Source organism: Acinonyx jubatus, chromosome D1 (genome assembly GCF_027475565.1).
Source record: "Acinonyx jubatus isolate Ajub_Pintada_27869175 chromosome D1, VMU_Ajub_asm_v1.0, whole genome shotgun sequence".
NCBI classification, from domain to species: Eukaryota; Metazoa; Chordata; class Mammalia; order Carnivora; family Felidae; genus Acinonyx; species Acinonyx jubatus.
The window spans coordinates 102,124,924-102,138,219 of record NC_069390.1 but is presented as its reverse complement, the minus strand read 5'-3'; the positions used below and the strand labels follow the sequence as shown (position 1 = coordinate 102,138,219).

The 13,296-nt window shown below is 45.8% G+C and overlaps 1 protein-coding gene across 18 annotated transcripts in view; it reads left to right on the top strand.

Moving 5' to 3' along the window:
• The window catches only part of NCAM1 (neural cell adhesion molecule 1), a 311,346-nt gene that overhangs the window by 250,354 nt on the left and 47,696 nt on the right, over positions 1-13,296 (top strand). For all 18 annotated transcript variants that reach the window (XM_053204102.1, XM_053204101.1, XM_053204105.1 and 15 more), the window contains exons 6-8: positions 32-149; positions 595-761; positions 8,346-8,488. In XM_053204102.1, coding sequence (XP_053060077.1) covers positions 32-149; positions 595-761; positions 8,346-8,488 — 428 coding nt within the window. The remainder of the gene's footprint in view (positions 1-31; positions 150-594; positions 762-8,345; positions 8,489-13,296) is intronic.

Here is a 13,296-nt window from a genome sequence, read left to right as displayed (position 1 = left end):
AGCCACCCCTGACAGTTCTTCTTTCCTTCAGTGCCACCCACCGTCCAGGCCAGGCAGAGCATAGTGAATGCCACCGCCAACCTCGGCCAGTCCGTCACCCTGATATGCGATGCTGAAGGCTTCCCAGAGCCCACCATGAGCTGGACAAAGTAAGAGACCGGCTCGTGCCTTTTATCAGGGACTAGTGGAGAAGGCAACACCACAGAGCCTGCTCCATGCTGGCATTTCCGTGGAACGGGTATGGGCTGCTTGGGAATATCAGCTCTGGGGTAGGATGGATCCTTTTCTGCAAGCTTCTCTTGCCTTGTGTGTCAGATCCCTTCATTTTCCGTTTGTGGGACAGAACCAGAGTGCGTGGCCTTGGAGGCCCTCTTTGGAATGTTTGTAGGTGCAGTTTGTAAGCCTTTGGACAGAAACAGAGGTTTGGGTGGAGGAATCTAAGGCATATGTGGAAGTACAGTTTGGTGTGTTGACTGTATGTGAAGACCGAGTCTTCCCCATGGGCTCGATCTGCATTTTATGGAAACTGATTAAAAATAAACATCATACCTCTGTGGTCAAAATCATGGTACTTTGCATTTCTGTACCAATTAGGGACGGGGAACAGATAGAGAATGAAGAAGATGACAAATACGTCTTCAGCGATGACAGTTCTGAGCTGACCATCAGGAAGGTGGATAAGAACGACGAGGCCGAGTACGTGTGCATCGCCGAGAACAAGGCTGGAGAGCAGGATGCATCCATCCACCTCAAAGTCTTTGGTAAGGACAGTTGGGGTCAAGGTCATTGCCCTGCCACGCTTCCTCTGACCCTGCATGCTCAGTCCACCAGCAAGGCCCTGTCCACTCTGCCTCGGAATCTGTTCCAAGTGCAACCGCGTCTGCCAGCTGCCCCTCCTGAGCCCGACTCCATGCCATCCACCTCCTCCCCTGGTCAGTGAGACAGGCTCCCAGCTGGTCTCCCACACCCCACCAGCGCTCCCTTTCAGCCCCTCCCACAGCAGCCAGAACGGCCTCAAGCGCCATTCCTTCCTTTAAAAGTCTCCCATGGCTTCCCGTTACAACCAGAATGAAATCCAGACCAAACCTGAGCCGGCCCCTGCCTTCCTGGGCAGCCTCACCTTTCCTGCACTTTGCTCCTCACTCTCCAACCCCTCAGGCCCTCCTTCTGCGGCTCAGACACACCAAGCTTGTTCCTTGTCTTAGGGCCATTGCCCTCAATATTCCTTCTGCTTGGAGTGTCATTTCCCCAGATCTACTCTGAGCCTCCTTCTTCTCCTGCACCGTTCAGATCTCAGCTCAACCCACCTTCTCGATGAATCCTTCCTGCACTGCCTTGGCTGACACCCCACTAACACCCCACCCACCTCCATCGAGCCCTTCTGTTGGTCTTACTGTACCTTCTTCACCACACTTCTCAAACCTAAACTGGTCTCATTTACGCCTTTGCTTTGGGGGTTGAGTCGTACCTCCACTGAGGCTGTAAACTCCAGGATGGTAGAGTGCCAGCTCTTCTTTTCCTCTCCCGCTCTACCTCTGCCACTGCAAGCGGTGCCGGGCTCGTGAAGGCCCTTGGTGATATCACTGATCCCCAGGCTGACTGCCTGTGTCTCCTTGTTTCTTTCCCTGGCCTGTGTGAAACAGTGCCATCAAAGTCATGAGAAGCATCCCTACATCTCTCCTCTCTCTGTCTTCATAAACTCAGTTAGCTTCCATTCGTTTAGAGCTGAAATGTGTTTTGACCTGGCCTTGGAAAAAGAATTTGTGGCAGAGAAAGGCTTAGCCCAGTGGCTGTCAACACTGCTCATGTTTTTGGTCCACTGTAGATGGTGCTGCCAGATGCCAGATAGGCAGCTCTGGTTCATGCGTCTCCCAGGTCACTACTGTGTGGGCCCAGGGAACCTGCCTGGGACCCACTTGTTTAGCCTGATCGAGAGAACCAATCCATGTTTGTAAACAAAGAGCTTTGAAACATCAAATGCTTGTCTGCAATCAGACCTGCTAATCACAGGTGAATCCTCTCTATCTATTAATGACAGTTGGGCTTAGAAATAGGTGAGCAGTTTGGTTCATATCAACCGGATATACTGGAGAGTGAAAGCTAATAATGGTCTTGGAAAATATTCTTGATAGTTTTTTTCTCTAATTCTCTTCCCCAGTTATTCTCATTTCAAGTCTTTCCGTGGCATAAAAACAGACGCCTTTGTTGATGTATTCCTTCATTTAACAAATATTTACTGAACGTCAGTGCTGCTGGATAGAGGGGCAACAGAGACAAGTCTGATGTCCCTCTGAGAGACACGAGGAGGGAGAGGAACACATAAGCATATAAACTATAATAGTGCCAGCCAACAACATTTGAGCGTCTGCTATAGGCCTAGCCATTGCCAAGGTTATGAGGATGAATAACGTGCTCTGTGTCTTTATCAATGGGCTCAGGGACTCACACTGATGACCAACACTGATATTTTTTTCTTTTTTTTTTTGAATTTTATTATTTTTTTTAATATATGAAATTTATTGTCAAATTGCTTTCCATACAACACTCAGTGCTCATCCCAAAAGATGCCCTCTTCAATGCCCATCACCTACTCTTCCCTCCCTCCCACCCCCCCATCAACCCTCAGTTTGTTCTCAGTTTTTAAGAGTCTCTTCTGCTTTGGCTCTCTCCCACTCTAACCTCATTTTTTTTCCTTCCCCTCCCCCATGGGTTTCTGTTAAGTTTCTCAGGATCCACATAAGAGTGAAAGCATATGGTATCTGTCTTTCTCTGTAGGACTTATTTCACTTAGCATCACACTCTCCAGTTCCATCCACGTTGCTACAAAAGGCCAGATTTCATTCTTTCTCATTGCCACGTAGTACTCCATTGTGTATATAAACCACAATTTCTTTATCCATTCATCAGTTGATGGACATGTAGGCTCTTTCCACAATTTGGCTATTGTTGTGAGTGCTGCTATCAACATTGGGGTACAAGTGCCCCTATGCATCACTACTCCTGTATCCCTTGGGTAAATTCCTAGCAGTGCTACTGCTGGGTCATAGTGTAGATCGATTTTTAATTTTTTGAGGAACCTCCACACTGTTTTCCAGAGCGGCTGCGCCAGTTTGCATTCCCACCAACAGTGCAAGAGGGTTCCCGTTTCTCCACATCCTCTCCAGCATCTCCTGATTTGTTCATCTTGGCCACTCTGACTGGCGTGAGGTGATATCTGAGTGTGGTTTTGATTTGTATTTCCCTGATGAGGAGCAACGTTGAGCATCTTTTCATGTGCCTGTTGGCCATCTGGATGTCTTCTTTAGAGAAGTGTCTATTCATGTTTTCTGCCCCTTTCTTCATTGGATTATTTGTTTTTCGGGTGTGGAGTTTGGTGAGCTCTTTACAGATTTTGGATACTAGCGCTTTGTCTGATACGTCATTTGCAAATATCTTTTCCCATTCCATTGGTTGCCTTTTAGTTTTGTTGATTGTTTCCTTTGCTGTGCAGAAGCTTTTTATCTTCATGAGGTCCCAATAGTTCATTTTTGCTTTTAATTCCCTTGCCTTTGGGGATGTGTCAAGTAAGAAATTGCTGCGGCTGAGGTCAGAAAGGTCTTTTCCTGCTTTCTCCTCTACTGTTTTGATGGTTTCCTGTCTCACATTCAGGTCCTTTATCCATTTTGAGTTTATTTTTGTGAATGGTGTAAGAAAGTGGTCTAGTTTCATTCTTCTGCATATTGCTGTCCAGCTCTCCCAGCACCATTTGTTACAGAGACTGTCTTTTTTCCATTGGATATTCCCAACACTGGTATTTTTAATGACAGTCCATTGTAAGGACTTCATAATGGTGATGTGCATGGTGTTTCATAGAAAAAGAGGATGTGTGGTCCTGTGGGACAGAATTCAGAGAGATTTTCACAAATGGTGTGCTATTTCACAAGCAAGGGCTTCCAGGGTGAAGCAGGGAGGGGGCATGGGCAAGGACCTCAGGCCACACACACACAGGCACAGAGGCAGGAAGGACTCGTGTTACGTTGAATGTGAGCTCCTTGTAGATGGGGACTGTGAACCCCCAGCTGCCAGGACAGTGCCTAGCAGATCTTAGGTGCCAGAATTTGCATAAATGAAGGAATAGCAGTTTATGTGAATGAAGCACATTGTATATGGCAGGGGGAGGAGTCCAGGAATGTGTACCCATCACTTGTCTTGGGAAATTCTTAGATATTAGCCCCAGGAGGTAGTAATAACACCCAACACGAAGCAAGTGCTTGTAGTATGTCAAGCACTGTGTGAAGTTGTGTCTATAAACTGACTCTTACTCCTCAGCACAACCCTGTGAGGTAGATCTCATTATTGTCCTTACTTTACCAATGAGGAAGCTGAGCACAGAGAATTGAGTGACCTACCCAAGGAGCCAGGATTCAAACCCAGGCAGTTGGCTTTGAGGTCCCTTCCCTGACAGTGGGAGTTACTACTCTGTGAAACTCAACTCAACACATACTGCCTCTGAATTGCAGATGGAATGCAGATGCTGAAGTTAGTGCGTGCTCTGCCTTGCTCACCATGGGCAACATTGTTTCTCTGTAGAAGTACACTCCCTTCTAACTTGGCTGGTCAGGAGCAGAGCTTGGCTTCTCTTCCAGGCCTCTCTGCTGTGGGGAGCTGCCCTGGGAAGGAGGCGTGGGTAGTAAGTCAGGAGCCTCGTGGGGCCAATGTAGAGGAAAGAGCTGGAGGTCTGGGGAAGGAGGTAACGAGGCAGGGAATGTAGGATGCAGGAACTGAGGCGAGGCACCATTTGTCATTCTGCCCGCCTCTCCCACCACACATCTCTCGTCCTGTGCCACACACACACACACACACACACACACACACACACACAGTTTCTTTCCCGAGATCGCACTGAGAGAACATATGTTAGTCCAGAAGAGTAAATAGAGGAGAAGTGGCCAGACTGCAGAGACAGGTAAGCAAATCACCGGCTCCTAGGGACCCCATCCGAAATGGGAGTCCTCCTCTATGATATCCAGGGGAGGGTTTGCATTGCCTCTTTGGAGTAACCTGGTGCCTCGTGCACACACCCCTTCCCCTCTCCATTTCACATTCTTAACCTCCTCTTCTGCCTCCTTTGGCCTCCCTGGGTTTAGGGGATTGGTAGTAAGGCCAAGGTGGGGGGGTGGCTAGTTAGGGCTCCATCCTTCTTTCCTCCATCCCTCTCCTTCCCCTTGGTTTGCCATGGGACCAGCACTAAGGAGAGAAATGAGGAAACAGGCTCCCCATTGGCAGCAGAGTCGGCAGCAGTGGGGCAGAAGAGCAAAGAAACCAGCAGCTTAGACAGTAGAGAAGCTCGCAGAACTCCCCTGATTCCAGAAGGAAAGGCAATTAGTATGTATGGAGCATATCTAAATTAGACACTGCCGTAATTGTACCTTACTGACATCATTTTTTCCTAAGAAGGGGGCACGTTCTAGCATGCCTTGCCCTAGTTATCAGCCAGAAGCTCTTTTTACTAAGTAGTTACATCCTACCTGTCTTTCAATTTGGCAGTGAATTTCCATTGCTTTTCTCCCCATGGGCCCTTCTAAAAAAGTATTTTTGTCTCCTCATATTCCTATTATGCTCGCATGAATGCTCTTGAGGCCTCATGCTGCCGTGGGCTGAGGCCAGTTCACCACTGACCCCTTAGGACCAAAACAGCCCTTGTGAGTTACCACACAGTATAAAGCCTGAAGGAAGGTGCGCCTGGTCATGCCCAGCCTCTCTGTTCAGACAAGCAGGGCCCCAGAGCCCTCCTTGGGCTGGGGATGCAGGAGTCTGGATTGGAGTGGGAATAGACAAGACCACTCCTTAGTGGTGCGGTGCAGAGCCATGGGCATGCTGGAAGAGGAGAGCCAGTGTGCTTGGAAAACTCCCAAGGACAGGTGTTCTCACAGGAAGGTCCATGGGGAGATGTATAATGGGACAGTCTGAGGCATTAACTCCCATAGCAGCAGGTGGAATATAAAATGGGGATCCAAAGTCAAGGGCCCACAAAAGACATTAATTAAGATGGTACAAGTTCCATCTGAAGATAAAACCTGGAGCTGTTCCTGTAGATCCTGGGGTGCAGAAGGAAATGACCCTGCATCTGTCCCCGTTGGCCTGATGATGCCCACTGTCCCAAGGTAATTATGTAGAGAATCCCTTCTCCCACTCAAGGGTGTCCTGATTTGGACAGGAAATTATATTGGTATCCTATCTCCAAGGCAATATTCTAAGCCTTCAATTACTTCTCGCAAGAGCCTTGCTTCTGTAGTGCAGAGAGGTTAAGTCATCAGTGAAAAGCTTGCCTTCCTTCCCAACAGCCCTCTGTAGACCATCTGAAATTAGCTGTTGTTAATAATATTTTTAGTAAGAATACATTTTCCTTTTTTCTAAAGATGTGTACAGTGGGCCTTTTGTAACCCACCAAACCAAACATTAATAGATGTTAACTATACCTTGTCTGTCTTCTGTTAACCTTTTGCTGCCGGGACAAAGTTCAGGGGGTCAGAAAAAGGCCAGCAAACACCGTCTAGGTCACAACATCCATCGAGCTTTCAAGAAGCCAAAATTCAGCCTTCCTGTACTGCCTCCAGACCTCAAAACAACTGTCCAGTTCAGTGAATTCGGTCGTTAGGCTGAATTTATTTGTTAACACTCTTCAATCTGTGATTTTAACAGGGTAGAAATTCAGCTTTTATCTTTGTAAAACCTCCTGTCCAGCTACACTTAACACTTGGTCCATTCGATATGAGTTGTGACCACCTGGAAAATCCTATTTATCAAGATAGACACAAAACCTTCCAAGGGGAAAACCTCACTCAACTGGACTCCATCAATTCCAATTTGTGATCATTTGGCCACATTGGATTGAGATGTGCCTATGTGCTTGCCATCAAAAAAGGATTTGCCAAGCAGGCTGGTTAGTACAGATTAACTGTGGCAGAATATTTGATCTATAGGGTAGTTTTATATAGAAGCAGATATTTGCTACAGAAAATGCACAGCCTTGCCAATGCTTTCTCTTTATTAAAGCAAAATCGAGCACCTCAACTTGTAGGATGTATATAGGCAGTAGTTCATTAACCTACTTGGGGGTACCGTATGAATGTGAATGTAAAGGAAATGCAGTTCTTTCCAAAATTATCCGTAAATTTGATTTATTTCTCTTTTGTTTGTATATCTAGCCTGGTCTTTCTCCTCCATTAGTGAAATAAGTTACATTTGTGTAGTGTTATCTTTTCTCTTCCATGGAAGGTTTAGCAATTTCAGAGTATAATTGTTTTAAATCAGGAAAAGTCAATTTTCTCTAATGTTTTAACATTTAACTCAGCTTTCGAATCCTTGTGTTTTCTTGCATTACCCAAAACATTTGGAAAATGAACCCATCTCATCTTCCCATCCCAGCCCACCCCACAGCCCCTAACCCATCACTCGCCATATTTCCTTCCTGGAGTCAATGCGAACCCAACTCCCCCCTCCAGCAAGACGCTCAGAGTCATGTCAGCACCTACTCATCCCCTCTTTTGTGTCTTGCCATGCCTCCTTTGCCCTCTGTTCCCTTGGCACTTCCTGCGAAACCTGCTGTAAGTACCTCTCTCAAAGCTGACCTTCCCCATCTGTCCCCCACCCCAGACCACCCAGTTCGGGACTGTATTAAGCCACATCTGGGGCACGGCCAGAGCTTCCAAATTGGTTTTCCCACCTCAAGGTTTCCTCCATTCTAAATCATCTTGAGTTTTTCTAGATTAACCTTCTTGAAGTACAAATGGCCATTTCAGTCCTCTCATCAAACACCGCCAGTGGGCCTCCATCAGCCACCCAAGATCATTCAAAGCAAGTGTTTTAGCCAGGCAGTCATGATCTCTGTGTCTGGGCCCAGCATCGCCTCCCCCTGCCGTGATGTACAAACACCAGCTCCTGCCACACTGCCCTCTTCCCATGTTCTCACTTCTTTGCTTTCAGTCAAGCAGGTTTCTACACTTGGAATGACTGTCTCTATCCCAGAGTTCCATGTGTTGAAAGTCTCATGGCCCAGCCGGGACACTTTCCCCTCATGAAGGTTCCAGCCAGAGGAGTGATCTTCCTCTGCCCCGCACCTTCTCCACCCACTGCCCTTAGCACTCTTACTCTATGGGATCTTATTTCTCTGGCTGTCACATCAATGTTGTTGTATGCCCATTTGCACACTCCTTGAGGATTCCATTCTTTATCTCCTACAACACCTAGAATAGGTTCTTAACACCTAGTAAGCACATAACCTTCGTTGAATGGGTGCATGTTGTAACTTAAACCCAGAAAGCTGAAAGATCAGATAGACTCATTAACATGTCTTGTCTTTTCAGCAAAACCCAAAATCACTTATGTAGAGAACCAGACTGCCATGGAACTAGAGGAACAAGTCACTCTTACCTGTGAAGCCTCAGGAGACCCCATTCCCTCTATCACCTGGAGGACTTCTACCCGAAACATCAGCAGCGAAGAAAAGGTATGATGTCCCCCAAGAGTTTCAGGGCCATGGGATGCAGGCTCCAAGCAGATTGTGTCTGCCCATGCCCCGTTCTCTTCGATGAGCCCAAAGATAGGATGCAGGCACCAGAGGCCATGCCAGGTCCTGTGGCCTCCGTCCTCCAGCCTGCCTGGCTGTGGCCTCACCAGTGTCCCCTTACAGTGGAAGGACCACAGTTTCTTGCAAAGATTTGCAGGGTTGTGATATTAGTGGGCATGGTCAAGTTAAATGTTCTGGAGAGGAAGGGGGTAGTGATTTTGGATTATGGAGCTATGAGGTGCGAGGAAAAGCCAAGATCCTGGTGCCCTAGCTGTTCCTACCATCATCACAGGGGACACCCAGGGAAGTGTCGCCCAGAAATAGCGGGGATCAGAATGAGCCCTATTAATTCTTTTCCTTGTGTTTTGTAGACTCATGCTGTACATGCACTATACGCACAAAAGCTTGGTTGCCTTTGTGTCTGCCTGTATTTTCAGTCACATTTGGATATCATTTTGTTCTGAAGGCAAAAATAATTAGCAGTTTCTACATGATGATTATTCCACTGGGTTCTACAGTACATTCACTGAGAGTTTAAGCACATGGCAGCGACCTTCCTGGTAAATTGAAATGACTGGGAAAATTTAGCTTTAAAGCATGTAGATTTATAGGCCCCCGGAAAGCTATCTTTATTATTGACAATATATAAAAATTTAGATAACCTTACGTCATTGCAGCCCTTTGCTGCTGAGTGGGCCAAAAACAGGAGGAAGAAACAGCTTGGTTTCAGAGCAACTTAAACCCTCTTATGGCACATCTCCAGTCTCCTCTCATATACCCTCTAGTAATGGGCTTCATTTTAGTTGGCCAAAATTTTGTCACCTATTCAGGAGTAATGGCCTTAGCCTTAAAGAACATTTATAATGGATTGCTTATTGACCTGAATGTCAAAAATGATAGATCTTCACTCTTCTGCCTGCCTAAAGGAAATCCCTAGAGAGGGTAAACTAAAATAAAGTCAAAAAGAGATAGTGTGAAATGCCAGAGCCATGTTTGGGATTTGCATTTGAGGATCTGATTTCTGCCTTGTTAATAGAAAGCAAACTAAATCAAAAGGAATAGAAATTGCTGTTCCAAAAAGCCCATTATTTTTTTTGCAAGTTTTACCTCCACAGTTGAATTCCACTTAACAAAAACTCAAGGAACTGCTAAGTATTTTTGAGACTCACATATGCTGTTCGATATTGTGAAAACCAACCGGATTAGGAAATGTGGTGTTTACTTGGATACTTTCTTTATCAACATTGGAATTAAACCCTAAGCTCAGATTTCAGCTCCCATCGTGTGTGTTACATGGATTGAATGTACATTTCAGGGCTTAAACCACAGGGCTGCTGCTCACCAGATTTTTCTCTATCAGGCTTGTGAGTAGATTTGTCCAGAATGAACCAGTGTATATCGTTGACCTACAGTAAAGGACAGAAACAATATCTATCCCAGATGAATGATGCTTTTAAATTCAATGTCTTTTCTAGGAATAGCTCAACATCTAAGCTATACCAGAAGGGCCATTAAGATTTGTGCCTACCCTAAGTTCTTTAATAGGTGGTCACTTCTGCCTTCTATCTGTGAATTCATTTTTACAGAAAGAGAACAAATAACCAGGCACTAATACACACTCATACTTACTAAGTAGTGAAACCAAAGGTATCCAACAGAGACCATCTCAGGCCAAGTAGGTACTGTATTAATTCAGTTATCAGTGTAGATTGCTTGTCTCAACCTGAGATAATTATGGAAGGCCAGCCACATATATTGCATTGTGGTTCCTTTTACTACATACAGACTGTCTTCAAGTCTACTTGACGTGACATTACTGGAGCATGAGTGAATCGATATTAGAACAAGTCCTCCAGACCAGCCCGTGAGATGACACCAGATTAACACACTTGCCTAAATGAACCCCTGCATATAAAAGTTGCCATTTCTATCAGTTATATATTGACATCAAAGAGGCTTGCTCTCTGTCCTACACTGGGGATAGCTAGTAATTAATAGAACGAAGATGGCCTATTACAGGTGCCGGTTGGACTCCAGGTAATAAATTTCACTTTTACCTGGCAGCGGCCCGTCATGTTCTCCTCCACCTGAAGGTGCGTCGTATACAATCAGGTACCAAGATGATTAGAGTCACTGCAGCATAGAAGTGAGAGAAAACAGTTGGCTTTTTACAATCAGGCTGATACACTAAGCAGATAAAAATAGCCGGTTGTGTCTAACCGTGGAGGCCAGGAAGTCTCCTGAGAATTAGACCGTGCAAAATGCTGGAATCATAGAAGGCAGGAAGGGAGGCCCTATTCCAGGTTGTCTAGTCTCACCTGGCACTCCCTTGCCAGCATATCTGCCAGAAAACCCCATGGCCACTCCCTGAAGGGTGATGGCGACCGTCCTCTGCAAGACAGCTGGCCAGCACTGGTGATCGGGAAGGTCTGCTTCCTTGCCCCTTCCGCTCCGTCTTCCCACCTCTGCCACTCAGTGCCCTGTGTGAGGGCTCTTGGATTCTCCACTCTTCTTCCCTTAAACACACTCAGTGGTCTTCCCCGTTTCTGGGGTCATGGGTTCCCCGCCTTGTGCTTTCTAGTGGTCCCAGTGGTCCCAGTCCAGTGACACTCCCCTGAAGTTTTATGGTGCCCAGTGTAACTAATGCAGTCTTCCGTGCAGCTTTGACTCCCTTGATCTGGACACCACCATGCAGTTAAAGTTGCATTGGCCCCTGCAGCGGTTTCCTCATTGTGTTGCCTCATGTGGAGCTTGGGGTCAACTAAAATTCTCAGCTCTTTTTTATCTGAACAGCATTTAAGCCACATAGCCCCTTATCCTGCTCTTATGCAATTGGTTGCTTCGCCTAAAATGCAGAATATTATATTTATTTCTGCTAAAAGTTGTGTTTTGTGTATTGCAACCCCATGTTTCTCAGTGGTATCAGTGGCACTTTGGGAAGGCACTTCCTTCACTGGGATGGTCCTGTGCATGGCCAGAAACTCAGTACCAATAGCTCCCTTCCTTCTAGATGCCAGTAGCCACCTCTAATCACCTCGATTACCAAAAATGCCACCCATACAAGCTCTTTCTGGCTTGAGAACCATTTCAGTCCATCCTTCTAACCAGGCAGGTCTGGCTTTTATCAGAACTGTCCTTAAAGGTCTGTAGGTCTAGGGCATTTCGAGCCTCAGGGGTCCCCCTGTTCTGTTCACGTATTTTTAAAGTAATGAGGTCTAACACTCAGTGGTGACCCCACTTCCTTCACAAGGCCCTTCACAAGCAGTTCGGTAGCCTTCCCCATGTAGCTGTCATCCAGTATCTGTATTAGCTATTGGCTCCAACCTTGTATGAACACTTACTTGAAATATCTTGGTCTAAGTCTCTGATAAAAATGTTGACTCGGACAAGGTCAAGTGCAAAGTCCTTAGAGTGCTACCAGGGCCTTCCTCTGGGTCACTGGCTTGGAAGGCAGAGCGTCCAATATCATGGTGCTCCTCATGATTTTGAGGACTTTTGTGGAAGGTTCAATGATTTCCTTTTTTTTTTTTAACTTTTTTGAATGTTTATTTATTTTTGAGAGAGGCAGAGACAGAGTGTGAGTGGGGCAGGGGCAGAGAGAAAGGGAGATAGAACCCAAAGCAGGCTCCAGGCTCTGAACAAGCTGTCAGCACAGAGCCTGATGTGGGGCTCGAACTCACAATGGGGCTTGAACTCACAAACTGTGAGATCATGACCTGAGCTGAAGTTGGATGCTTAACCAACTGAGCCACCCAGGTGCCCCTCAATGATTTCTTTAATAAAATTGGTTACAATATAAGCTGATTACAGCAACTTGGTCTTTTGATTCATTGCTCAGTTAAGTCTAGTGTCTGTCTAGTATTACCCTTCTTAAGAGAAGAGGAGAGAAAAGGCTTTCAACCATAGGCACAGAGTTAGTAACTTTCTAATGGGAAACTGATGTTCCTCTTCATTAAAAAAAGAAGAAGAGAAAGAAGGGGTGGGGGAAACAAGCAAAAGCCAGTACACTGAGCCTGATTGTCAAAATCTATCTGATCGCATCTCTGGGTTCAGTCCAATCACTCCTTCGAGACCGATTACTATCAGTCTGCTAAGCTTCAGCTAGTTGAGTTGGTTTTGCTCAACAACTGATAACAGGTAGGCTACATTTGGGTCATTAAGACCGTTAGGGTAGATCACCTGTCTGAAAGTTAATCCATTTCTTAGTCTCCATTATGTTGGGCCAAACAAACAAATACAAACAAACAAACAAACAAACAAAAAACCTTGGAACAAACCATATTTGAACATCATAATGGGTCAGTTTGATCACTGTGTCTGGAGGACATTGTGATAATGCAGGTACAAAGAAAGTTTGCACATCCACATCATTTCATTGCTTATACTACCAAGACTTATTTTAAATACTGCCAGGTATGTGAGTGAGTGGGGCTAACTTCGAGGTACCATTTACATACTGAGCGAGACCTCTGGGTGATGATTTGCACAATCGGTCGCTATCACAACACGTTCTCTGTGTGCATATTTGAACCTCTTATTTGAACATGCCTTTGAAATGACTGGTAAAGAAATGTATACAAAGCCTTAATATTTAAGGAAAAGAAGAGGGGCAAAGAGTTGAGTTCAGAACAGGCAGAAAAAAATGGAACTTCCTGAACCTCGAGTCTTTAGCTGACAGAGTGTCCCACAAATCCCACAAATAAGAGAGACCTTTGAAATTCTGGATCCACTGAAAACTGGATCTTTCT